The following is a 14,835-nucleotide window of genomic DNA, read 5'->3' as shown; positions in this document are numbered from 1 at the left end:
AACGAATTCACAGATAACCGGCGGCGAGGTACGGCATGTATATACCGCGTTAAAATAATGCGGACACCTCGCCCCGTTGCCGTTCCAAATGCCCCTCGTCGTCGTCGTCGTCGTCGTCTACGGCGTGCACGTTTCGTCGTACCATCATCATCATCGCCATCGTCGTTGTGCCAAGACTCGGGGACTTTATCGAATTTCCGTGATAGCACGCGCACCGTTCCGTGGCCTTATGGTCGGTTCTATTTCGTTTAAAACACATAGGAAAGTGCCTACCGGCACATTTTTGCTGTTTCGCAAATTGGTTATCGTTTTGAACGATTCTTGTCCATACCATTTTGTTCGCTGAAATTATAACTCAGGAATCTTACAAAGAAAATAAGAAAAACAATTCTGAAATGTCCTACTAAGTACATTTCATTACCAAATTATATATTTTTTTTAATTTTTAACAGTTCAATTAATTTGTTTTCGATTTGTCACTAAATTTGAAAAGAAAAAATATTAAACACTCATAATCTAGTGTTTCTCCAAGTATGCATAAGTACAAGCCAGTTTAACCATCATCATACTCGTCTATGACCATCGTTGAAACGATCATGATGTGATTGTTATTATTTTTATTCCAATTATTATTATTAGTAACAAATAATAATTACTATTAATAATAACTAATAGGTACTATTGTAATCGTGATGATCGCCGTCGTTTTAAACTATTTATTAATTTCCTGCGAACGCGCGTTGTCTGCGATACGTTATGAATAACTTAACAATTCGATCGTCATTGACATTATGGTAGTGTGACAAATGAGATTTTTATACATTCTGAAACGCGTACTCACACATTTTTTATTATTACGCTCAGTGCATTTTATAAGGAATTTTCACTGAGCGACAAAAAATGTTTTTTCTCAAAATAGTCAATGTATAATACCATAATACGATTATATTATTATACGTTTGTTTCGCATTATTTTGCCCAGAGTATAATCACTGGGCGACATTTGTATCGCCTAGTTAACTAGTTAAAAAATGCATTGATTACGCTCGTCCCTGCATTACAATTACGAGAATGCCTGCGAGAACGCCGTGTAGACGGAACATGCTAGTCAACTAAGACCCACTAAAGTTCAAGTAGTTGAACGATAAACTAATGATCGTAAGCAATATCTCAGCTATGTCGATTCACAATTGTAACCAATCATAAAGTATATGGTATATTATTATAACAATATAATGTATATTAATTCTTACACTCATGCGATGTTTTATTTTAAATCATATTTCATTCTACACATTTAAAATTGTACTATCTGTTAATCTTGAAATATTATTTCGCACTAAACTACATCTATACACTCAACATTTTGATTGCATGTGCCGTAGAAACTAGATCATGTAAATCAACTGTAAATATCTTATTTTAATATTCATTTCGATCGACCTGTTCGTAACATTATTTGGGTCAACTTACGTTTATTATATACAATTTGTCCACAAAATATTCAGATAATATTTATCACGATATAATTATTTCATCTATATGGTTAGTATACAGCAAGGCCGTAACTGGAAAAAAAATTCGGGGGGGAGGGGGGGGGCCTACCATATTTTTTTATAACAATTTATAGTTAATTAACTATATTCATCGCTAAAATGTTTTTACTTTTTAAAATTTCGGGGGGGCGGACCCCTGGACCCCCCCAATTACGGCCTTGATATACAGCATAGGTAATAGTTAATAATAAGTATGATCATGAGCGTAGTTCGGTATAATTATCTGTGAGGGCTATTTGAGATTAGAAAAATGTATTAAAAAAGTTCCTCGAATTAAAGGAAAAGAGAACATTTTCTAGAAAAAAAATAATTTATATTTGACTCCTTAACCTGCTAACTTTATTTTACAATACATAAAAGATAAAACAATCAAAATTAAATTATTAAATCAAACTTAGACGTCCATGTTTCATTGCAAAAATATTGAATAAAATTTCCGATTCTATTGCATGTGATAAATATCTTTCAGTATGAAGTGTTGAAAAGTTTGTGAACCTATCATTTGTTGTGGTATTTCTAGTCCAATTCTTTAATCGCTTCATTACATAAAATGAGCATTTACATGTGACAGATGATATTGGTATAGTCAGTATAGTTTGTACAAGTTTATAAATATTAAAAAAAATAATTGTTGTCTACATTGAGTACGATGTCATATATTTCAAAGTTTTCTTTATTTATCATAATTTTTAGGACCATCATTTAATCTTCAAGTCTTTTAGAATTATGCTTAATAATTCATAGTAAAAATTATTATGACGATGTTAAATATAAATAAACATGTTTTTGATAAAAATAAATAGGTAATACAATAATTATCAATAAACATTACACTGCTAATATTTGAAACCTTCAAGAATTTCAGGGTAAATTATAAATACATTTAAAACTATAATTTCGAGTAAAATGTTTTAAATAAAAGTGAACAGAGTGAGATGGCTACAAAAAATGTTCTCTGAGGATGTATGTATAGCTCCATGCATACTACATCCATGAATATGTTTAGATGATAGGTAATAGAAAAATCAATCGCTATTCTCAAAAATTAATTATTTATTTTAAAAATAAACATGGTATAAAGCTGTTGAGACCGGAAAAATTTTAAATTAAAATAAAACATAATATATCACATTAACTGATTTTATAATAGATTGAAACAATACATTAACTTATTTTAATAACTCAAAATGAACAAAATGGAATGTGTATTCTGAAAAAATATTCCAACCCATCAATATTTATTGTTAACCATATTAAATAGTGTTATTTTCAAGTCACACGTTAAATCAATAAAAAAACATGTAAGTATTACACGAAATCTGAACAAAAACATCTAATATCCTAGCCAATTAAAAATAAAATTAGTCATATTTCCATTACATTAATATTATACAGGATGACCAATATCCATGATAAAATTTTAATTTTGACTGAAAATACCCTATAAGCACCCCATTTCACATTAAAATTGGTATAAAATTTAATTTTTAACAATACAAATATATAATATATAATAATAACAATATACGTTTTTGAAACGTTAGCATGCAACAAATTTTCTTGAAAAGTACATGTAACCGCGTTATAAATACTCTTAACTACCGACAAATAATAACGGTTGGTCGACGGAAGATAAGAAAGTGGAAACAGTCACAGTCGTGAGTTTCGAATAAAAACTAAAGTAACATATTGTTAATATCGAAGCGCGTCCAGTCAACATCATAATTTATAGTACACTTCACCTATGCATCGGATGACATACAGGACGATCGCAGTGGCACGATCGATCGTCGAGCGTCACGATGTGTACACATACACACACCCACACGCCCGCGCACACACGATACATGTGTACGGAAAACGATCGGTGCCAGACATTATAAACGCATAAAATCAAACTTATCTTATCGCCCGTTGAGAGTGTCAATAATTACTGACACGCGAATGCAAACGACGGGTTGGAAATAAAAATAAAATAATGTAAGTTCGTGAGCAACGTGATAGCAATGGAAATAATTAATTCGAAAATAAACAAACGTCGTGTTGGTTAGAACAAGAAATCGGAATTAGGAAACGCGAGACAACGAGAGAGAGACAGGGAAAGAGAGAGAGAGAGAGAGAGAGAGAGAGAGAGAGAGAGAGAGAGAGAGAGAGAGAGACGGGGAAAGAGAGAGAGAGAAAGAGAAAAGGAGTGAGAGAGAGTGAGAGAGGGTGAGGGAGAGAGAGAGAAAGAGAGTGTGTAAGAGGGAGAGAAGAAAAATACATCCATGGAATGTATATTTCACGCGAATGATGGTGTTACAATATCGTTACGATCACCGCAAAACGCGACCGCAACGATACTCCCTTTGGACGCCAGGTAGCATCGGGCCTGGTCGCCGGCCCTGCGACCCTCCACCTCCTCAAAAGCACTATTTGTAATTGGTATACAGGAACGGGCAGTACTTGATGGTGTGCGCGCCGTCGCCGGTCCCGTTGCAGTGCCTGCACCTGAGCGCCCTGAGCTTGGGACACGTTGTGCGCATGGCGTCCCGCACCAGATGGCTGCCGTACACCTCGGGCGGCTCTTGGTTCTTGTAGCAAAACGTGCAATAGTGCTCCACCAGCTTGTTGACGGTGGTGTTGCTGGCGTTGACTGTGTAGTAGACACGGGCGAATGGCGGCGTCGGCGGTGGGGGCGACAGCGACGGCGACGACGGCATAGAATGGTCGGAGTCTGACAGGGACCGGGCGATCCACGGGGGCAACAGTCGTTGTGCACCGCCTCGATTGTTACCCGCGAACCGTTGCGGTGGCGACGGCTTCGTGTCCGGCTTGCGGTAGTGCGCGTTACTCGGCTCGTCCGCTGGCCCGCGAAGTGAACAGCTACTCATCTGCTCGCTGAAGCAATATCCCAACCGGTTGTCGTTATTGCTATTATCGCTATTACTGCTGATATTGTTGTTAACGCTGCTACTGCTGTTTTTGTTGTTACCGCTGATGCTGCTGCTGCTGCTGCTGCTGCTGCTACTCGTGTTATTGTTACCGCTGCTACTAATTCTACTAGTGTTGTTATTGTTATCGCCACTGCTGCTATTTTGGTCAGACGATATGCCCAACACGACTTGAGCGTACAGCGACATTATGGGCGAAGACGACAACATCGACGACAGCGACGGAGAGTGCAGTAATGAGCGGTCGGGGTTGACCAGTGATGCGACCGCTCTGTTGGGCGAAAAAGTATGCCGCGGGCTCGTCGGCTTGTTCCACAGCAGCCAAGGGTACAGCACGTGACTGTCTCTCTTCTCCAACACCTTTGAACAGAAATCGCATTAATCCTGAGCTGTGTTAAAAAGGTGTTCCAAACATAGGCGGTATAAAGAAAAAACCTTGAACTCCATTTTTTTTTTTTTTTTGTACAATAATTTTTATTACATCATTCATTTTTGTGTTTAAATTTAAAAATTCTTAAACAGAAGTCAATATCTTACTCTAATTTTTTTTCTTAAGAGAACTACATTATATAACTTAAAATTTGTAAATTTCGTTATTGGAATAATTAGTAAGTAATTTATAATTTTCCGCTCCTTATTAAAACAAATGTTATAAATACATTTGTTACGCTGCCGTGGCGCACTAAAAGATTCATTGTACTGATTTTGTTTCAAATCAACGTGATACACCGAAACGCATTTTTAGTGAATTCGATCACCATGATGCTCTAGAATTTTTTCTTAATATTTAAACTCGATTTTTTTTCATACTGTCAACGAAAAATCGATTATTTAAATCGGGCACGTTTAACGAATTAAAAAATAAAAAATGTTTCCCATAAACTGAGACCGGTAAAAATATGCTAGCTATACGCCTATTCCAAATATTCAACAAAGTATTACGATGCAGTGGACGAAGAAGATAAGTAGAACCACAAATAACATTTTTAAGACGGTTAAAAAAAAAAAAGTAAGGGTACTTTCATTATTCAATGTATTATCGAGTTCACCTATACAACAGTTTATTATGAACTGACGATGGAAAAAACCGGATCTGCCATTGGCTATTTATATTTCATTATTATACTATTTTTTATTTTTAATTTTATTAATTTATCCTTAACCACTAATTATATATACCACGGCACGGACTAAGATATAAGACCACGGTTTTTATATTACACATTCTCTATATTGTGGATAGAATTAATAGAAGACAGAACTATGATTATAGTTTTTGTTTTAAGCTTTCGACACAAAGTTATTACAGCTCAACAATTTATTATTATAGTTATTAACAAATTGTTATTGTTGTCTTATCATTATTTTTAGTTATCGTGTGAATATTTTAAATTTAACTGTTTAGTTTACACGACTAGCAATAGTCGTCAACGAACAATATCGATGTTCATTATATACCTCAACAACAAAAAATTGATTTTGACAAACTTTTTGATGAAATAAAGACAGCACAATCACTTTTTAAATAATTTCTGAAGTTAAAAGACTAGGGAAATGTTAAAAATATTTCAGAAAAGTAGCAATTTATTTTTCAGAAAGATATTGAATTGCTTAATATAGTTTCATACATTTAATTTGTATTGCTCATTACCCGCATGTAATGCATTTACTGAAAGAGTATTTCTGTAATGAATATTAAATGGAGAAATAAGAGGAATAGGTAATTAACAGTTCTCATAAGCTCATAAGACCTGAACATTGATTTATTTCAATTATAAAAAATACTAGTCTTAAATTTTCCAAATATGTTAAAAATAATGAAGATTTAATTAAGTTGGCAAAAAAAAACAAAATAAATACTAGTTTAAATAATGATTTTTGTTAAGTATTGTTTTTAAAAGTCATGTTCATTATTTTTTTGTAGTGTTGATTCTCATTTGTTGCATAATTCATTATGCATATAAAATGTATCTTTATAATCATAATATAATATCTTCAAATATTATTTAAAAATACTTAATTTTTTCTAATGAAATTTCTATTTTAATTATAATAATATTGTAACTATTATTTAATTAATGCGTATAAAATTTCTAAAATTATCTAATTCCGTTCTATGATGTATATTTAAGATGTAATTGAGATGGTAAGTATATTTAAGTTTTTTTTATTTATGTTATTTATAATATTATTAATTCTTATGTATATTTTTTTTTCGTTACTTAGTTATTTTAAGTATTTAAAAAAATAATTTAATTTTGGTTTTTTTTTTATGTATTTACTATTCATTTACATTATATAATGTACGTTGAATTATCTAAGTCGAGATTATCAATAAACTAATTTGATAAATGTGATATAAAAAAATAAAATATTTTTTTGTTAATAATCATTATATTATATTGATTGTATTGTTTATTAAGCTATGGTATAAAATATAGTACATATGAAAAAAGTAATTTCATTTACATTTCATTACATTTCACAAATTTAAAGTTGGCAGCCCTAATTGAAATGCATTACAAGAAAGATGATTGTTATACAAAACCTGGTCGGAAATTTCATGGATTTCTAGGTTGTAAAAACTCGCCTAATTGGTTTATAATTAAAAATCTGATATCAAAATTCAAGGAATTTGAATCACTGCATTATCCTAAAATGTACAATAAACAGTTTGTTTTTAACAGTTGTCAATGGATTACTCGAAGATTATCTGCTACTCATTAAGTTGAAATTCCACTTCATCTTTGAATAATTATAAAACACGAAAAGATAATATTTATGATATTATTATTGTTTTTCTAACTGAACTTTAATACCTTTCAGTTAAAATCGGGCATATTTTATAGAGCACTATCCGGCATTGTTGCAGCCGTCGGTAAACTTTTTAGTATAATTAAACAAAATATCATCATAATAAATCATCGACCATCATTTACGCGTATGAGGTACCTATATTATAACATCAAAAAAAAAAAAAAACTTATATATAAATAATAAACTATATATTTTAAATCTATACATGTCGACCCGTTGAAAATAATTTAGTTTGATAAAAGTTTTCGATGGGTAATTCATCTTTAGCAGTTGATTTCGATGATAGACTAGTATTATACTATATATACAATTATAGTATACTAATCAATTTTATTTTCTAAATAAATATAAAATATTATAAAATAAATGAACAATTATTTGAAATGATTACTTGATAATATACATTAATATACTTAATATATCTTTAATACATATATTTGTATACTGTAAAATAATAATTATGTTATGACAAAACTAAGTAAAAATTGTACTCACTTTTAGAGGAATAAACTTGAGGTATTGTTGATAACTAAATAGTAAGAGCCACGAGCTTCTGAAATCTATCATATCAAATGTCTCGTTTGGATTGAATTCTGAATTATTGAATAATTCATCTGCTTCTTTTCTTATATACGATGGTATTTTCAAAATGATAGGACCAAATTTTTCAGCGACTTTTATTGGTTCATCATGCATCATCAATGCATTTTCGGATACTTCATCTTGATCGTCAATTAATGATAATTGCCACGTTGATGAGTTTTGATTATTTTGATCAATACACCTAAACTAAATAATTCATTCATCATTAATCTGAATAAAAAATAAAACTTAAACATAGCGTTTTTAAGTATCATATGAGAAATATTGTTGGTACCTCAGCAACAACAAAATATTATATAACCTGATATGTATAAGTAGTATAATAGTATTTATGATAATAACAACACAAACATCGAAAAATAAAAACAAAATCATGAATATAAAATAATATTAAAATACAGTAATAGTTGTATGTGTTTGTATATAAAACATTTGAATATGTTGATAAAATATTTTGAACAAAAATGTATCAATAAAAATTTGAATAAAATGTTTTAATACATATATAACGAAATACCTATCTATTATAAAATATATATATATATATGTTTACTCGCAATTTTCATAAATCCCACGCTATAATGAGGTATTTCACAGTTATTTTGTTTACTCGTAAGAATACTTCCGTTGACGTACTGCAACCACGAAATTCCAGAATAATTTGGTATTCTATTTTATACAAATTAAAAATTTCTATTTTATTACTTTTCAATATTCGATCATACATGTATGATGTATACACATGGTATGTGATTTATTAGACATAGTTTGTATTTATTATATGTAGTTTTGTAATTAGTAAAATATTTAAACAAACAAGGACATTCATTTCCTAGCTACTTGATTTATTCATAAAACTCCAGTTTTTTTTTTAGATATAAAATAATTAATTTTAATTAATACATTTTTATTTTCACTGGGGGGAGTAATATTTTTTTTAACCAATTTTGGAAGTAAAGATTTTTTTCTGAGATACTCGTGTCGAATTTAACTGGTTTCCAGAGTAAATAATACTATTTATTTAAATTTAAATCGATAAGTGTTATAGTTTATGTGTAATGAAAAAAATTGTTGATGTAATATAAAAATTAATTTACCAGTAGTAAATACATTTTGTATTCTAATTCAAAAACATAATATATTTTATTAATAACATAATTATATATTGATAATATTTGAAATTTTTATCTAAAGGCCCGGATATTAATCTAAGCCGAAACAACTCATCACTATATCTTTAGTGCTTTACAGTTATCTCCATAAGATCCTTGACAAACCCCTTTTATTTCTTGTCCTCAGAAAGTAATTTACAATCTCAGTCACTAAAACCTAGATATTCACTGTTAAGCCAGAACGAAACAACATTTAGAGTATATTGGCATTTTTCCTTTATAACAGTGTATTAGTTATTAATTTTTACTTTACATATGAAAATAAAATACAAAAAAAAGTCCCACTACAAACGCAAAGCTTGCAGCAAAATAGTAACAAATTAAAAATCCAAAAAATATTGTCGTATGAAACATAAAAACTTACAAAGTGTTTATAAATGGGACTATATTAAAGGAAAATTGTTTAATTATATTTAATCTTATCCAATTTGAAACTTATAAATAATTTTAAGCTTATGTATATAATATAAAATAGTAAAAACATCACAATAAATCAAGTTTCAAATAAAATAATTATACAGCAAAACGTCAACACATAATAATATATTATTATAATAACTAAAATAATGTACAAAACTAAATTATTAAAAAAAATTAAATAAAGTAAAAAATTTCGCACCCCTAGAATACAAACGGCATAACTCAAAAAATGTCGATTTTGAGTTGGCATCACTGCTGAAACCACGAAATAAATATCTATTATTTGCACTCATCCATTATTTTCTATCATAATTAAAAGTAAAATGTGATAAAAATATAAAATATATTTGTTTTTCTCTTTAAGATTGTTTATTATTAAAATTGAACACAAACTTCTGTTTATCGTATACTGTTATTTTTTAATAACATATTTTAATACCATATACTTGAAAACAATGTCGCATAAAAAGTAACACCTAAACAAACCTTCGACAAAAAGTGTAAACATATTATTTAAAACGAAATTCAATCGATGAAGTGATACACGTGCGAGGCGTCACCGTACTTGGAAGAAATTATATAGACCTTAGTCGTACGTTGACGTTTGTGTATGATACGTCGGCTACCATTTTTCATAATTAAACTAAGACACTGCTAGAATCACGAGATGCCCTTAGAATGGTTTTACCGAACGCCATCGCATCAGTTTATTTATTTGCCCGCGGAATATTTATAATATGGCGGTTGTTTTTACGTAAAATTTCACGTTTGTGCCGCCGTGACGAGCGAAATGAGAGACGATACTATACCCTATGCGCACGGTCTCAAATTGGATAGGTAAAACGTATATTTGAAAGATTACTGTTGCAAGGACCGACGTCCGACGTACAATGAAACGAGAAACAATAATAGTTTTATTATATTCCACAAACGTATACATATTTGTACCTATTACACAGCTGTGCCGTAAATTATTCAAATCACGGGCATGAATTCAGAATTGTTTTTTTCTTGCGGGGATGAAGGGTAATTAGATATTAATAAATATGTTGTGTGTTGTGAACATAATATTTTATACGTAATACGTACAACATAAAAAGTATTTCGTATCTCGATTCGCACGTTTCCGGGGAGGGATGGGAGGGGTGGATTGAACCCCCAAAATCACCTCCATCAGGTCGGGTTGGGCCTGAACGAAAATGTATCGAATATTCCGTGTATACCTGGTTCACATCAGCTGCGGTCGGACGCCGTTCGCCGTTCGAATGACGGCCGTCGAAGTTACCGTCGCCGGGCGTTAAATTTGCCGACGAATAGTAATGGTCCATGGTGCGATGAGTGGGCGGCGAATATTTGTCAGTGCGCGGTACACGGGGCTTGACACATTACCCGGAAGCCGAATCGGGTTGTCGCCGGTGCGACGGAATTACATTACGTCGGACAGTTTGTGCCGAACGCGCGGACACGGTTTGTAAACGGGTAAACGACCCGGACCGTTGGCGGCACCGTACGCGCGAAACCGCGATGGCGGACGAACTATTATTGTTGCACTGCGATCACGGTTTTCGAAGAAAATCGCATGTGCACGGTGTGCGGTTCCACGGACGGTATGGTGTTCGAACGCGCATCGAGTAGAGGTGCCCACAAGTCGTGTGGCGGTCGCGAGCGAAGTTGAAATGAATGCATGTCGTTTGGAGTGCTAAACCGAAGCAGCGGTCATCGGACGTGCCGCGAGACGTCGTGTCGCATCGTGACGCAAAGGCGGGCGATGATGATAATGGTTAAAAAGAAAAAGTCCAAAAATAACCGTAAAAAATGGAAAACGTAGAAAACATCACAGTTATGAGTTACTCTCTGCCTGGGATTTTCCAACAGTCGGTTCATTCGTTGCCGATAACGATAAGTCTGTCTGTAACCTCGTTTCGTAATATTTCACACACACACGCAACATACATGACTGTATTTAAGGGTTGATAGGAAGGGGTCATCGAGATCTTTCCCCTCTCTTAGTCCATATTATTATGATGTACATTTTAATGATATACGATCCGTACACAAATATATTTCAATAGCGATAGTGTTTTTAATGCCGTTGAATAAAATCTCATCCATTCACGATACATCGTCAACGTGTACACCACCAAGCGCTTATCTTAAGACTATCGAACCGAACCTTCTTTCGTATTTCGATGTACCATAGTAATACCTACTATGTGTTAACTCATAAGTAGGGAACGGCATAATATGCAAATTTATATGTGTATTGGATTAAGTTTTTTGAAAACTGATGAGAGTCGTCCTCGATTTAGATAATTTTTATTAAAATAACAATGATTTTAACTTTCATATTTTGCTTATTTCAACGTTTTTGCCTTTCAAACATGTGTATTTATAGTTATGTAGTGTATATTTTTATTTATAGCACATACATTTGTTTTATCTTGTATTTTCATGTTCACAACCACATAATATAGATAAATTAGAAATCAGTCGTTATCGCCAAAAATAAAATGACATACTCATATGCAACATATATATAAATTATATTAATTCATATAATAACTTGAACCTAACGGAGTTACGGAAACCAACCAGTCAGTGTCATGCGTTCGTGCGTATTATTTTTACGTGTAAAACTATTCCAGTTTTTGTGTCTAGTGATTTTTGTTATTATTCATTCGTAATTTTAAAATGCTTAAAATAAAAATACTAATTAGGAGTAGTTTACAGACATACGTAAACGAGCATAAAAATATTTTTAAAACCGATGGTTCATGGTTCAATTATGTATTGCAATATTTGTAAACATTTTATATTATTTTATAACAAAATATTTTCGATTTAAATTTAAGTGCATATTTAAAAATTAATTCATATTTTGTATTATACTACTGAATTTTTAGGAACATATTTTGAGGATCTTTTATACGTATAAGTCTATTCTCTACTCGTAAGATATTATCACATATTATTCGCACTAACCAGTGGCGCATTTAATATAAACGCGCCCCGGGGCAAAATAATTTTTCCACACTTCCCATCACCAAAAAAAAAAAATATATATATATATAAATAAATTCAAAGTTAAGCATTAAAAAATTAATTTTATGAAACATATTATAAATCAGTTGTTTTGCGATATTGTATTAGATAATTTTATAGTAACATATCCTAACATTAACCTATTCTTTTTTATTCAAACTGAATATTCCTTTCTTAAAAAAAAAATTATATATATATTAAATATAGAAAACGGAATCAACACTTATTATATGCACAATTCTTATACATGATTTTTATTAGATTAAATATATTATACTAATTATTAATTATACCTACATAATAAAATAGGTCGCAAACGAGTTGTGTCCCAAATACGTAGTTGTATCTAATAGATTTTTTTGATTACACGAATTATGTCCCAAAAAATGAAATGTACAGCAACATCTACAAAAGTTGTATACACAAAGTGATAAAATTTCCAATTACAATATTACACATATAATACGTAGATAACATTTTTCACAAGAATAAAATACAGCATAATCCATGGCATAGTTATCCATTAAATTAGTTGTAAATTTAAGAATTTCGGAATTATTTTAAACATTACATGACATCAAATTAAACACAAATGCATTTTTTTATTTCATCTGGATCAATAAATGGCAAACCAAAAATGTACTTCAAAAATTTGCTTATTTCCGAAAATTAATCCTTATATTTTGCTGATAAGCCGATTTCTTGAATTTTTTGCCACCAACTTTGATCAAAATGGAAGTAACAACCTTTAATTTCTATTGATGACCACAGATTGGCGATTGCAAAATGGACTGCTATTTAAAAATCTACAATAATAAGTAATATATGTACACTAGGGTGGTTCAAAAAATTTTTTTTTTCATTTATGACCCGGGCTCCCCTCAATTTTTTTAGACCTAACTATAGTATTGTCATGCTAAAATTTCAGCTTCTTTTTATAATTAGAAGATGGTGCTCAAGCACCCTTTAATTAACTTTCGATTATAAAATTTCTTTTATTTGATTTTATAAACTAACGACTTGAAACTAAAAATATCTTTATTAGTCATAAAGAATACGTTTATTGTGTTTTATATTTGCTTGTCAATATCCCATCTAATAAAAATAAATATTATATCTGCTATTCACTTACCACATAATCAGTGTCTATTTATAATTGAAAAACACGAGAATATTTAATCCGTTATCGTGATGCCAGTGTTCTGCGGTCGTTAATTTCTGCTATATTAACTATTATCTTATTTTTAATAATCCAAGATAAATAATTTATATACAGTATTTTCTTTTATTCGCTTTATTTACACCGACAAGACCAGTCAGTAATTTCATATAATATTACACGCCATACTAAAAAACCTGCAGTTATTTTCTCCGTAAGTACTATCGTTTTAATAAATATAATAATAATTGTATAAACATTGTCCAACGAAGTATTATAATGTTAACACGCAGAAATGATGAGATTTATCTCATAGGTATTAGGAATTCTGAGTCAATTTCTAGACTCAATCAACTTCCAACAATAAGACAAGTTTTACAACGGTTTCATTATTTTTTGCATGCAAATAAGTCTATACGTAATTCAAGTCACCTGACAGTCGAAGAACTAATTTTAGTATGGTCTAAAGCTGCTATACCCATGAGGTTAGTAAAACACATTGTAGATATGATTGAAAAAGTTCATTCTAAGTGGTTGCTGTTGAAAAAAAACAAGGGGCGATCGTCTAAATCTCAGAAAAATCGTGAGCAAATTTTCGTAAATGAACTAAATAATATTTTTGATATAAGTCATGCTAATGCATTAGCTCAGATGAGGAATCAAACTGATCTTGATTTTCTTTATGATCAAAGGCATGATTGAAAAATGTTTATGACTTCGATTGACAAAAAACTCGAAAACAAGCAACAACGTGCTCTTCAAAGAAAAATTGAAGAGGAAAAACGCCGCCAAAAGGCAGTTGAAGCCACTGCTTCAACATCATTGGTAAGACAAATTAAATATACAGAAGATGAAACCGATGAAGATTTATCTTGTTCTGATAATGATGTGGAATTTGAACCATTTCATGTAAAACAAAAGGCAAAATTAGAAAATAAAGAAGAAATTATTACGAAAAATATAAAGACGAATTTATTTAATTCTCATGTGACGGGAGCCTTAGATCGAAATAAAATCTCTGATCGGCAGGCGTTACGATTAATGGTTCCATTGACTGTCGCACTTGGACATAATCCATCTTCTCTTTCTATATCACGAAGTACTATACAACGAAGGCGAAAAGAAGCCCGAAA

At 31.2% G+C, this 14,835-nt stretch overlaps 1 protein-coding gene across 1 annotated transcript; it reads right to left on the bottom strand.

The window, feature by feature from the left end:
* Positions 1–3,743: 3,743 nt before the first annotated feature.
* Positions 3,744–11,259, bottom strand: LOC112687936 (probable serine/threonine-protein kinase DDB_G0283337). The gene is made up of 3 exons (XM_025560932.1): positions 10,725–11,259; positions 7,802–8,095; positions 3,744–4,849 (listed from the first exon to the last, which is right to left on the bottom strand). Exons 1-3 carry the CDS (start codon positions 10,827–10,829, stop codon positions 3,968–3,970), a joined length of 1,281 nt encoding a protein of 426 aa, XP_025416717.1. The 5' UTR covers positions 10,830–11,259; the 3' UTR covers positions 3,744–3,967.
* Positions 11,260–14,835: the final 3,576 nt, after the last annotated feature.

Source organism: Sipha flava, unplaced genomic scaffold (genome assembly GCF_003268045.1).
Source record: "Sipha flava isolate LNK unplaced genomic scaffold, YSA_version1 36_pilon_pilon, whole genome shotgun sequence".
In the NCBI taxonomy this organism is placed as follows: Eukaryota; Metazoa; Arthropoda; class Insecta; order Hemiptera; family Aphididae; genus Sipha; species Sipha flava.
This window is presented reverse-complemented; position numbering and strand designations above follow the sequence as displayed.

What these genes read in the sequence shown, in the direction of transcription:
- LOC112687936 (XM_025560932.1), bottom strand. Translation starts at nt 10,829, where the DNA reads ATGGACCATTACTATTCGTCGGCAAATTTAACGCCCGGCGACGGTAAC. An exon ending in CCGCAGCTGATGTGAACCAG is followed by an intron (nt 8,096 to 10,724) that starts GTATACACGGAA and finishes TGAATTATTTAG; the next exon opens with TTTAGGTGTATTGATCAAAA. An exon ending in TCAAGTTTATTCCTCTAAAA is followed by an intron (nt 4,850 to 7,801) that starts GTGAGTACAATT and finishes TTCTGTTCAAAG; the next exon opens with GTGTTGGAGAAGAGAGACAG.